Source organism: Hypanus sabinus, chromosome 3, assembly GCF_030144855.1.
Source record: "Hypanus sabinus isolate sHypSab1 chromosome 3, sHypSab1.hap1, whole genome shotgun sequence".
In the NCBI taxonomy this organism is placed as follows: Eukaryota; Metazoa; Chordata; class Chondrichthyes; order Myliobatiformes; family Dasyatidae; genus Hypanus; species Hypanus sabinus.
The window spans coordinates 118904511-118918736 of record NC_082708.1 but is presented as its reverse complement, the minus strand read 5'-3'; the positions used below and the strand labels follow the sequence as shown (position 1 = coordinate 118918736).

Below are 14226 nucleotides of genomic sequence, written 5' to 3'. Positions count from 1 at the left end.
ATGGCAGGAGGTCCTCCCTGAGGCACTCCACTCTATCCGCTCTCTGTTATGTACGTCCACCAATGCCACCCCTCTCGAACGCCTATTCTCTTTTCCCAGGAAGTCTGTCACTGGGACCACCCTACCAGTTTGGCTGACGTCCCCGGGGCCAGTGCTGCTCCGGAGACATGTGAGGAGCAATAAATACTCCCCGCTGGTAGAGAGGGTTCACTTTCTACATGCGAACCCCCAGTATGCCTACGTGGTCTTACCCGATGGGCGGGAGGACACGGTCTCCGTCCGCGACCTGGCGCCCGCAGGTGCAGCAGACCACTACCCTGAACACTCTCCGGTAACTATAAACCCTGTACCCGAGGTGACACCACGCTCACCAGGCCCTACACAGCCTCCTCACAACTCTCATATACCGGGCTTTTTGTACATATATATACCAGGTGCCTCACACATGTGTGAGGGATCACTGACGCCTAGTGGGCTGGAACCAGCACGACCTCCGCCTCCTGTATCATCACCACCACCGGCACCTGTGCAATCACAGCCGGTGCTACGTAGATCGCAGCGACAGATTCGACCACCTGATAGACTTAACCTGTAAGAAACTTCGCCACATGGGGACTCTTTTAAAGCAAAGAGGGAGTGAATGTGATGAACTACATATACCTGTCTGGACACGCCCCCTGCTGACTGCTCCTGTGGCTCCTCCCACAGACTCCTGTATAAAGGCGATCAAGGCCTGAGCCCGGCCTCTCAGTCTCCAGGATGTAGTATGGTGGTCACTCACTGCTTGTTCCTTCTTCCAGTCAATAAAAGCCGATATCTCGCCTTTACATCTCAGAGTGAGTTATTGATGGTGCATCACTTCTCTCCACGTTTCCTGGCGCTTCTAATTAGAAACACAGACCTGTGCCAGACTTTCTTCAGTTCTATGGCCTGTGAGGTACAAAGATTAAGTAGCTGATCACCTGAGCTTTGCCCACTGGAGCTGCCCCAATGTTCCCTCAGGTTTCTCCTCAGGCAAACTCTTTTAAAGTGGTATTTCCAAACTAGCACAGCATCCCCCTACCTCTCATGTTGACCATTGATGTCCTGCAAGTAATATTGCTGTCTTACCTTAGTAATGATTTATCCTTATCAAAGAAAATCAGCTTTACATCATGAAAAGATTTATCATGCTCTGGATACAATGAAACTAAATTGCAGGGATTCAGAAGTCAGCACCATCATGTGTTCCAATAATGAATTGGTGGGGAAATTATGATGTTACTATTCTTTATTCCCCAGATTTTTGGCTCACGAAAATATCCTGTTGTCATTTTGAAATATTTTCTAGGTAGCTTTCACAGTAACTTGTTGCAGGTAACGTTGTCTAATGTCCCTATCCACTTTTAATCATCTGTTTTCAACCTGTTCTTTCAACTATTTCTTAGGGCAAACAATTTATTCTGACTTTAATTAATGTTAATGCTCTGATGGTCTACTTAGTGATTTCCCATCAGGAATAATAACTGAATTCTTAATATTACTTTCAGATTTTGATCTCAAAGACCAAACATTACCCTGTTAATATTCTTTCAACAGGATAGGGACCATTATTTTGAATAGGATGAGTCCAGGGACTGGCCTTTAACAGTAGCACCCTTTTTGTTCATACAGTACCTCTTTTATATTTGCAAGCTAGCAAACATTGAGCTAGGTATATCCACAACAACCTCAGATTCCTATTTCCTGTTAAATATGTTAAATGAATTGACTGTTCCACTCAACACATACTTCCTATTTTGATTCCTTGGCTAATGCTAATAATATTTTTGCTCAGAGGATGAATGGTGGCAGTACAGTACCATTAATTTGATGGAGGATAAAAAGTCAGCAATTATTTTCTGTAAAATTAAATGGCACCTGAGTAGGCCCAAGGCATCGTGTAGATCTTCCAATATTAATGGCTTTTCCCTAATGTGTTCCACCATTGTGAGTGCACAAAACAAATTAGGCATATCTGGAACTGAGTCACAGGCAAATGGGTGGTTGGTAGGAGGGAGATGGATGGGGAGAATGTTCAGAGATCATGGGGAGAGAGCTTCCAAAAAAATTAGAGTCCGGGGAGAGTCCTGGCATTGAAATGGTGGCCAGATGATGAGTAGATAGTTGAGCCAGGGGTTGTAAGAAAGTTAGTGACCTTTCCAGGCTTGATCTTTAAAGCCAGGGCAAGCTTGAGAAGGCTAAGTTAGGAGATTATTAAGGAGAATGTGGCTGTTGATCAATAGTGGTGCTCCAGTTGAGTTGGGCTGAGGTGTCAGTGAGGAGGAGGCCTCAGTAATTGATGGTAGTGAATGGGTAGGGTACGAGGTGGGTTAGGCTCAATTAGCAGATTGGTATTTGGATGTGGCGCTCGTGGTATTTGAAGTTGGGCAAGGCGATTGGATGTGGGCTATGAACGATGCAGTGATGGAGGTCCTGAGAAAGTATGGTATGTATTAAATATATGGTTTACTGGACTTCATAGGTTGGAAGCTGATACAGTACAAAGGCAGTTTTAACACTGAAGGTGGAAAACATGTTATATAATACAGGTAGTCTCTGAGTTATGAATATCTGACTTACGGACAACTTGTACTTAGGAACTGAGGAAGGAGAACACTGTCTGTCATTTTAAGTCTGATCGTGATGCTGTCTGCCATTTTAAGTTGTTGCCGTTGACACTGTGTTGAGTGTTTAACTTTGTATTTGGCTTAAATTTTTCTTAGTAAGATTCACCCTGACCCTGCCCCCCACAACCCGTTCCAGTCGGCTGGTGGCACAGTCAGATCAGCACCGGGCGAGAGAATGTAGGTTCCCCAGTTCGATTTAGTGACACATCTTTTAAAATGTGATAAAGTAGGAGAGATGCAGTAACAGCATAACAGAATCAAAAGTAAATTGGGTAAGGAAAGAAAACAAGTAAATTCAGAGTGACAATGTGAGTGAATAGTATGCAGAGAATGAAAGCAGAAGTCTAAAAAGGAGTTTAAAAGCATATAGAATTGGTACAAAAGTTATGAATATTTAAGAGGAAGGAATACTTAAGCAGAGGAGGAGAACTGAGTGTGAGCTGCAAAACAGATATTAAAACTAAGAGTGAGAATGATATCAACAGAAAAAAAGAGACAAGTGGCTGTAGCTGGGTCTTGGTAAATGGTATCTGTAAATGTGGAGTTAGAAACAGCTCCCCGGTGCATTTGCTTTTGCATTGATTTCATTCCAGGAGAATGGTTCAGGAGGTTAAGGTAATTGCTAGTGTTTTTTTTCAGTCCGATAACAAAATTGGACCAGGCACCTTCTGTCACGTGTAATTCCCATAATCTGGAGTCCTCCCCCTGTTGCATTCTGCGCATGTAATGATGTGCTCAGTGTACAGAGTGTGTTTCTGACCTACTGATAGAAATTGGATCAGTAGATTTACAACTTCTAGACATTCACATGAGGATCGAGTGTTGCTTCGGAATCGTTCCAGGTTGCTGCTGTCTCAGTGTGCTGGTCACTGCTGCCAAGGCAAAGTCTCCCAATATCCATACTCAAGGAGGAAAGACTTGGTTAACCTAGAGGAGAACAAGTGAACACTGTGCTTCCTAACGCGCAGGGGAGGTACTGAGGTCTTCCTGACAACCTCGTGGCTACTATGTCTAGCTATGTCCCTAACCGATCTCTCGTGCAACTTTGCACGGAGGACATACTTGATGTGGCATGTGTCAGTCCCTCCTATCCCCTGGGACCACTTGCCAGTGCCTCTGCTATCTCTGCAGCATCGCTCTCCAGTTACAGAAAATGGGCCTCTTTCATGGTGAGTCTGTCCCTCTCAGGCTTGGCTGCTGTTGCCATAGCTTCAAGGTTAAATGTCAGCAGCCGGGAGAACTTCAAGCGAACCACACTGAAACTGACAGAGCAGATCAATATACATTGAAGCGGGGCTGTTCTCAGAGCCTCACAATTGAGCATGTTTACAGAACTTTTTTTAAAAAATCATTAGGGTGACACACAATGTTGTTCCATTGCCATTAAAATGTTGTAAAGCAGAATCTGTTTCTCTGTATACAACTGCCACATTAGGTCGAGTGCTGTACAGTATAGGTTTGTCTTTGTTATCCTCTATTTTCAAAATCCAAACTACTGCAAAGAGGAGGAGCAGGTGAAGCCCACTCACTCTCTTGAGCAGACCATTTCATCCCCTTGATTATCGTGCATCTATTTAGCTCAACCTTAAAAATGTTCAAAACACAGTTTCCATCGCGCTTTGAGGGAGAGTCCAAAAACTTCACAACTATCAAATGAAAAAAATATTACTACAATTCTCTCTTAACAGGACAACTCTTTATTGTTGAATCTCTCATAAGAGATAAACCTCCCGACACATCCGTTCCACTCTTTTAAGAGCCTTCGAGATTGAATGTTTCAATCAGACCTGTAAAAAACTGCCGTAGAAGGAAGGGGTTTGCTTGAATAAACAAAGTAAAGGTTCATCTGTTGAAAGAGCAGAGCAGGCATTTTCATTGTTTGTGTTTCCTTTGGCTGGCCTAGAAATATTTGATAAGGAAGCTGGATAGATACAAATAGAAAAAATATTTCATTCTCCATCAGTACAGTCACATATTTTGATGAACATACAATCGGTTACAGAGAAACTAATAAAAAGGAAACAAATGTGTAGCTTTCTGTGTCATATTTTTTAACATGGATAATTTCCCAGAGGTCAAGCTCATCCTGCGTTAGGTGCAAATGCCTTTTAAGTGTTGTGATTGTATCTATCTTTCAAACCTCCTTTGACAGCTCATTCAGATGACCCACCACCTTCGGTGTGCAAAACTTAACTCGTTTAAATATCTTCCCTCTCACCTTAAATTTGAACCCTCAGTTTCTAGAATCCTCTGTCCTAGGAAACATTTTCTAATTTTGTATGCCCCTTAATTTTATAAACCTCTACAAGGTCACCTCTCAGCTTCCTGTGGTCCACTGAGAATAATCCTGGCCTTTCAGTTTGTACTACAGTCCTCCAGTGAACCCAACACCTTGGTGAATCACTTTCACAATTTCTCTGTTGCTACCACATCCTTCCTGCAACATGGTGACCAAAACTGTACACAGTACTTCAACTGCAGACGAATCAATGTTTTGGAAAGTGAGGTTGTATCTATTTTAGCAACTTATAGAATATTGAAGTTTTCACTGAAAGCATTTTGTGTTAACTTTCAGTTGTTAAAATGCTACCAGCAGTATCAAAAAATCTACTGCAAAAACAGTGCCAGGTTTCATAGATCTAACCTTATAAAGATGCTAACAACAACACACACAAAATGCTGGTGGAACACAGCAGGCCAGGCAGCATCTATAGGGAGAAGCGCTGTCGACGTTTTGGGCTGAGACCCTTCATCAGGACTAACCGAAAGGAAAGATGCTAACCAGAGCAATAATTTTCTGTAGCATATATGTCCCGTGGTATTTACTAAAAGGTGAGTAAGCCAACATTTTCCTTCACCAAAGCAAATTGCTACAGATCTTGGAACTTTGTTCCAGGAACTGTGGTCCTTTGGTTGCACAAGTCTGCAGGTCATCGTCCATATATGTAAGGTAGTTACTCTGCACCCTTTGAACATTAGTTATTGTAGTTGGTGACCTGTGAGTACACCATGGGGTTTTTGCCAAGAAAGGATGTTATTTTGTAAGAATTGTATATTGTGGTCAGGCTGGCTGTAATTGTTTGTCTGATGAAAGTTAATCAGAAATTGATGCTATATGTTCAAACTTTAATGCATTTTCAATAGTTAGTAATTAATTCAACATTGTGGGCTGAGGAGTCTGTCCTTTTGCTATAATCTTCTATGTTCTTATGCATGTAATTCTATTGAATCTGTTTAGGAATACAAAAGATAATCTGTTCGATCGTGTAAAGCTATTTTTGTTAACTTTTTACATTCCTTTCCTTTAAATAGGGCAACAAAACTACTTGTGTGCAGGAAGAAATGACTGCATTATTGACAAAATCCGGAGAAAAAACTGCCCAGCTTGCCGATTGCGAAAGTGTCTTAATGCAGGAATGAACTTGGGAGGTAACTTATTTAATTGATTAAATCATAATAGACAGAGATATATTGGTTGTCAGTTTGCAGTTATCATTAAATCCACAATTTACGGCCATCTGATGTTTTCATCACACTGAAACTCCCTTTTTGTCATCGTAAATCCTCCCTGTTGAAATGATATCATGTTACTACAATGAATAAATGTAAATGTATCCTCTGTTTCACAGTACTGCAAATTAATATAATCAAAGAATATTTGACCAGATGTTCTTGTGCACCCACAGGGAGCACAAAAGGCCACTGTGTTCAAGGATAAAATGTCTTGTGAATAAAATCCATTGGGGTGGGTGGCATTGGGGTAGAATTGCTGTAAGCAGTTTGAACCGGAACTGAATATCTAGCTGCTGGACATTTTTACAGCTAGAAGTAATCAGTTTGATGATTAAAAAGAGTAGAAGTGGCAGCTAAAAGAGAACCGGAATGTAATGGAAAACCTAAAGACAGCACCTACTCTGGTATTTACCCATTACTTCCTCCTTCCATTGACTATGTCTAGAAGATCACCAATGCTTCTTCCACATAGATAATGTGAGGGTGCAAAACAATTTGGGGAATAGATCTATCACCAACTTAATGGGGTTGCAGCATTAGGAATCTTGGAAGTTGGTTCGCAGTTCAACTCCAACTGAATTCAAAGAAGTATCTTAAACTTCTTTAACCTGTAAAACTGCTTCCCAGATGAGGCATAGTTTCATAGTCACTCCACAGTGCAGACTCAAAAAATTGTCTTAAGTAATTTCAACCCACCTCCTCCCTCCCTATCTAATTTCATTAAATAAAAGCACTTCTACTCTTCAGCATTATAGGTGGAGTGGTGGGGTGAGGGTATCTTGTGAATTCTCTTTGAAACTATCATGTCACTTGGTGCAAAGGGTTTCAGAGATTCTATGTGCATTGCTATTATCTTTAATTACTAAGTCATTATGCACGTGCGTATACTGAATCGCTAGGCTAATCCTTAAACCACATGCATAGAAGTTTAGAAGAGGATTTTACAGTCAAAATTCAAATGAAAATTATTTTAAGAAATGTATTTTTATTTTTTCTCCCTCAGCACGCAAGTCTAAGAAACTAGGAAAGGTGAAAGGGCTACATGAAGAGCAGCAACCTCCACACAGCCCGAAGGAAGGCATGACGTTCACTGCTTCTTTGCCAGAATCCACTGGGAACAGTGCTCTTGTTCCCCATTTCTCACTTATGCCACCCCATATAAGCCCGTCCCTAAACACCATTCTTGAAGCCATTGAGCCTGAAGTGGTTTATGCATCGTATGACAGCAGTCAGGCAGACACAACTAATCGCCTGTTGTCCAGCTTGAACAGGTTGGCTGAGAAACAGATGGTTCGAATAGTGAAATGGGCAAAAGGTCTTCCAGGTAAGAGGATATGAAAATATTTATCCTACCCTCGATAGAGGTTCCACACATTTTCCTATCTTTTGACATGCATACCAGTGCTTAAGTTTTCAAATAGTAGATCTACATTTTCTCAGATACCTTACAAACACTTAAGATATGAATTCATCAACAGTAAAGCTATAGGATAATTGTACAAATGATGAACCAAAAGTTGAAATATGTCAAATAACATTTTGATTCCCTAAATTAGTGTTTCAAAATGCAGTTTATTGCAGAAGACATATAGCTCTTATCTCGAGCTCTGCTGATGTATTACCTGTTCCCAAATCTATGCACACTAATTCTATTTAAATGGAAGATGTGATATATATTCACATATCACATACAAAGCATCTCCATTTGATTCCTATTCATGTAACCATATACTAAGTTGAAGCAAGTCAAATGTTAAATATAGACGTGCTCTGAAATTTCATAGTTAGTTCTTTCATTGTTAGTGTTGTAGTGCAGGAGACAAATTAAACCATCAGGAAAATGATGGGAACATTGGTCTGTTCCCTCCACACCTCCAGTGATCTTTTTACCCATCATTAGTGTGCAGTTATCATCTTGAAACTGATACTCAAAGAGAAGATTTCAACACGCTTTGTCTCGTCAGAGTAAGTGCTAGGGGACAAGAATAACTCTTACAAGTTATGCATAGGCAGTTGATAATTATATCCAAAACTAGTGCTGTGAGCTTTGGGAGCATTATTTAGCTTATGTTGATAATCCTAACTGACCTTAATTTATTTGTATTGATTCAACTCAGGCCATTAAACATGAACTAGGATAATTTGTATAATAATGACTGAATAGATAAAATCATGCATACAATATTTAATAGCTTGATAGTTTTGATTTTATCATTGATACTGAGAAATTAGATCCTTTGTTTACATTCAGATAACTTGTTTCCTAAATCTTTTAGAGTTCTTGTTTCTACAAGCTAGCTTAATAAATGGAACTTCAGGATCTAATGCAATCATATTAAAATAACTAAGCTGGATTGCAAATGCATTTGAGATGAGGCATCCCTGACTTGTGAAATATTGGTGGTAGATATATTAGGGTAAGCTTATACTACATTTAATGCATTAAAAGTACTTTGAATTCCCTAGAAATAAACTACTGCATTCTGAATTGTCTGGTTGTATCATGTCCCAAAGCACAAGTTTGTTAGTAAAGGAAAAAATCTTATAGTAGCCAAGATAATGCAGCTGAAAGAAATAGCGAGGTCATGTATGAACTTATAGATGAATCTGCATTTTGCATGATTGCAGCTTTTTTTCCTTCCTTTTTAAATCTTTGCTCTATTGCCAATTTTTTCCCAGTAGGTCTGTGTGTATTTAAGTGTGTAATCAATTGACTCACTTGCTGTCTGAATGTCAACACCCATAAAGATTAAAGCAAAATAGTGTGGATAGTTGAAAGCTATAAGGTAGTAGAAAATATTGAAACTATTCACCAGGTCAGGCAGCATCTGTGGAAAGAGAATCAGAGTTAACATTTCAGATTGATGACCATTTATCAGAACAGAAATTCATGTTTGAAATACAATATAAAATGATTGCATCTACTATATTTACTTCTCACTTCCAATGTTTCCCACATGCTTAAACACTAACTACTAACTTAAACTTAAAAATTTCCCTTCTTCAACTGAAGGCTTAATAGAATGACACATGTTTGACCACGCATGATGCTCAATAATCGTCATTTACAGTTTACAAAATTATTTATATTGCCGTTTAGATCCCAGATACTGTGTTCCTCAGCAGTGTTTCAATTCCAAAGAATCATTTTTGTCAAAACTCAAAATGTTACTTTATGTTTAGTATAAAAATAGGGAAGAATAGGGTATCAACAAAATTTAATTCATTATGTACCTTCAAAAAGAATTAATAACAACATTTGCAGACTATCTACAAAACTAAGCACATCACATCATAAAATATAGCTTTTGGATGTGAAATATAAAACTCACCCAACTGACTGATAGTGTTCTTGATGATAGGGAGGTTAAGCCCCATGTGGAGATTTGGAGAAGGATCTGTTTAATTATTCTGAATTGTTCTTAAAGCCTTTTAAGTTAATCAAAATGTTTTCCTTGTTAATCCTGGCCTCAAGGCAACTTAAGAAAAAAATGTTTGCTACCTTGAAGTAGGAGCATCTCTTCAGATATAACTGTTTCAGCTACTGAAATCTGGCAAGGACATGAGTGACGTAAACTCCACATTATTGATGACCCATTTCAGTCAAAATGCTACTGCAACTTACAACCCTGTTCGTTTAATCATCCTACATGCTTGGAGCTACTTGCTTCAAAGTCAGCAAGTAGAATGTTTCTTAAGAACATCAGTCACTAGAGAAACTTAAGATAAATTTCATCCCTCAGATCTTAATGTGTTCATCAGAACGTGGAACAAAGTTGCATTATGTTCATCAGAACTTAATGCAACTTTCATGAGATGAAGGTTGCATTAGCAGTCAAACTTCTGAATACCCAAGGCTAGGAAAAATAGAAAGGATTATAACAACTTGAGTCTCTGGTAGAATATATACAAGCCAACTTCATATATTGCAGCAATAGAATTTAAAAATAAATGGTTCATTCACAAGAGAAAATCAGTACAGTGAATATTCTTTCATCACAATAGAGAGATAAAGATATGTATGATTTTGTTTATCCTATTCATATTATTAATGTTCTCAGGCATAATGAAGAATAGACCAAGGATCAAAAGCTTTAAAAGATCTTTTCCTTGTTCTGATTAAAGGTTAACAACCTGAAATGTTAACTCTAAAGGGGAGAATATTCAGAAAACTGAGGTGAAAAGTTCTGTATTCGTCACTGTTTCAATTTTGTCTCCATTATACCAGAAGTTAAGTTCTTGTCCCTTCCTAAACTTATTGTCTTTTTATTTACTGTGATTTTTGTAACCTCTCCTTCCCTTTTACTTGACTTTCCAAATTGCTGACCTCACCCTCCTCCTGTTTAGTTTGATGACACACTTCAACTCCTGATCTGTTAAATGTTTTCAGCACTATTTCTTTAATAGTCTATACATGTAATATTGAGAGACACTGGAGTAACCAGTTGAGCAGGGGAGAGCAAGCTGTTGGAAATGGAACTGCCAGAATGGAAAGATGGAAGAGAAAGTACAGACATTTGAGTCAAAAGCACCTCAGAGAGGGCAGAGATAGCTTCTGTCATTCACAATGATTGCTGTTTATACCAGTATAGGTTCCATTGAAATAATTCAAGGAAGAAAAGGTAGGAAAGCTTATGAAAGATAACAGAATCCATAACTTCAGAGAGTAAGTGGTGTTGGAGGAGTTCACAATGTTAAAGAACTCTCTTAGGGAACAAAAATATTTAGGAAATTTTGAGAATGGAATCTGAAGGAGCAGAGTAGTTAGCACTACTGGTAAGCATTGAACTTACCAGTTCAATGAAACATGGGTATTTATTAGTCTGAATTGTAATTAAAAATTTGTTTTGATGAATCAAAATAGGAAAGAGAAGCTACCATTTATTGGGAAGGTCATGGTGAGGTTTTTGCAAAGTACCTTTCTCTTTCAAGCTGTTCAGAACATTGGAGGAGCAGGGGATCAGTCATATGCCTCTACTCATATTTAATTTCTCATTTTCTTATGTTGTTTTTATTTTGTATGGACTCTTGTGGTTCATTCTGACCAGCTTCATGTCCAGAAATTTGTCACATACTCTATGACATTTGTCTACTGTTGACCAATAACTTAATATTTATATTGTTATTTCAAGAACCTGACAATGTACAATTTGTGCACTGTCAGGTCAGCATTGTTTCTAAAACCAAAACCCTGAGGTTAGCCATGTCTCAGCTAGATTCATTAACTACCCCTTTTCTAGGCATCATGCTGACAGCCTGATATGAAGCCCCAACTTTTATAGAAAACAAGGAATAAATATCAGTTGACCTCATGTTACTCAATCAGGTCAGCTTACTTAGGCACAGCACATGATTCACTATGACACTGATGCATTGTGCTTTAAACACATTACCAATCTACACTCAGTGGCCACTTTATTAGGTACACCTGTATATTCTCATGTTAGTGTAAGTATCTAATCAGCCAATCATGTGGCAGCAACTCAATGCATAAAAACTGAAAGACACGGTCAAGGTGTTCACTTGTTGGTCAGACCAAACATCATAATGGGGAAGAAATGTAATCTAAGTGACTTTGACCATGGAATTATTTTTTTTTGCCAGTTCTGAGAAACTGTTGCTCTCTTGGGATGTTCATGCACAGAAGTCTCTAGAGTTTACAAAGAATGGTGCAAAAAGCAAAAAACATCTCATGAGTGGCAAAAATGCCTTGTTAATGAGAGAGGTCAGATGATACTGGCCAGACTGAGTCAAGCTGACAGGAAGGTGACAGTAACTCAAATAACCATGTGTTAATCAGTGGTGTGCGTAAGAGCATCTGTGAATGCACAACACGTCAAGTGGATGGATGGGCTGCAGCAGCAGAAGACCACAAGCATACATTCAGTGGCCACTTCATTAGATATAGGAGGTACCTAATAAAGTGGCCACTGATCATATTCATCTCTGATAGTATACTATAGTTAATGTTTCAGCACCATATTAATGAGTTCATTAAATATAGCCAAATTAATAACCATTAAAAATATTTTAATATTTTATGCAAATACAATAACCAGTATAAATTAGGCACATAATAAAAGCTAAGAAAAACAAATCTTTATTGATATAGTTACAATTGTGACTTAAATTTATCATAAATGTTTTAGCCACAGATTATGTTTGAGAAAAAGCCAATCTCTGCACATTAAAAGCCCAATATGCAGCAAGGTTATAATTGTTTATAGGTTATTTTATTGATGTTTATATTGAATGAATAACAGCTAAAATCCCTGGCAGAATTCTCGTGCAATTCTTTGAGAAGTGACATGGTATTTTTTACATGTATCTGAGAGGACTGAGCTTCGTCTGTTTAATGTCTCTTCCAAAAAAGAGACTTCCAGCAGTGTTGCAGCTCCTCTAAATTGCACAGAAGGGCCTGGCAGAATTATGCATGTAATTCACTGGAGAATTACTGGATTCAAAACTATCTCACTCAGGGGAGGGTACTGGTAGTTGGCCATGTTTGCCATCTAATTTTATGTGGAGTGTGGAAGTCCTATGATACTTCAGCAAACCTTAGGTTTAACAAGATAAATGACAACATGATATACTGCATTTTGAAATTCTTAAATGAGTCACTAATTTTACCTAGGAAGTATAAATCTTCTATACAGCTCTATCCACAGTGACAATGTTTTGAGATTGTGCAAGGTGCTATATAAATGCAAGTATACATTTTTATTAGTTACTTACACCATCTGACCCACACAGTCAAAATAAAATGACAATGACCGATAATCAGACTTGAATTCTACATTTCTCCCAAGATGTTATCGCCTATTTCATTTACATTTTCTCTATAGGCTCTTCTGTCATTTGTATGGAAAGGGATAGAGGGAACATGCCGGGATAAGAGTAGTAATATTTAAACAGTTTGGATATCGGGATGCACACAAGAAAGCCACAATGGAAATAATGTACAGGAAATATTTTTAATAGACCATATATCATCTCTAACTGTCCATCATCAACCTGTATCAATTTATTTAATAATTGGTCTTGCATGTAGCATGGCGCATCCAATATCTGAACTTCAGATCTGTGTCATTTTTTAATAACCACCATAAAAAAACAGGATCTGTTTGATTAATCGTTCTCCTGAGCTCAAGTATCTGCCAGTTGATAATATTAGTCAGGAAAGAGCAACTAACCATTATGAAGCCAATCAGCCAAAACACTCAGAATCATTTTTGCAAAATGGTTTCAGTGCTAATGCTGCTTTCCACCTGGCCTGAGCATAATACCACTGCTAATTAAAATTACAACACAATAAATATACTTTGAAATTCTTTAGTGAGTCATTGCTTTGATCTGTAAGTCATAGATCCATTGCACAATGCAACCCTCAGTGACTGCATTGCAAAAGTACATCACTGCTTGTAAAATATTTTGATGTGTCTTGGGATTGTGACAGGTACTTTATAAATGCAAGTATACATTTGTTATTAGAGCTACCCACACAAACCACGAGAGACTTCTGGATCTGCTGCATTTCACCTTGGTATTCCACGCTGCGAGGTCTGTGCATTCTACGGATGTCCATGTATGTGCCTGCATTCTCATCCTGGTGGTGCAAGTCTCTTCTTCCTTATGATGTAGTCAGTTTTGCTCACTACATGATTCACTGAGCTATTCATGCTGCAGGCCTGGATCTCTGATTCTGAGAACAGTGCTAATTTCAAGATGAGATTACAATTGCCTGAGGACAGCCGATGCCAGCATGAACTGTACTGGTTTTGTGGGTTGAGATCAGACAGAGTAATGGGAGATGGGATTGGGGGGGGGGGGGGGAAGAGTTTAGGTGATGCGGACTAAGAATGGACATATGACAAGGGATAGCAGGATAAGAACAGGCCCTTAACCCAATACACTATAAAATTAAATCATAGCTGATATGCACCTCAACTCCATTTCTCCATTTTTCTTAGTACTCTTACCAAAGAAGTCTATTGATCACAGTCAATATTCAACTACCTCAGCATTCATTACATTTAGGAGAGTATATTTCAAATATTGGGAGTTG

The 14226-nt window shown here is 38.6% G+C and overlaps 1 protein-coding gene across 3 annotated transcripts in view; it reads left to right on the top strand.

Moving 5' to 3' along the window:
- nr3c2 (nuclear receptor subfamily 3, group C, member 2) overlaps window positions 1-14226 on the top strand; it is a 482067-nt gene that overhangs the window by 377297 nt on the left and 90544 nt on the right. For all 3 annotated transcript variants that reach the window (XM_059965018.1, XM_059965017.1, XM_059965019.1), the window contains 2 exons: window positions 5961-6077; window positions 7165-7485. In XM_059965018.1, coding sequence (XP_059821001.1) covers window positions 5961-6077; window positions 7165-7485 — 438 coding nt within the window. The remainder of the gene's footprint in view (window positions 1-5960; window positions 6078-7164; window positions 7486-14226) is intronic.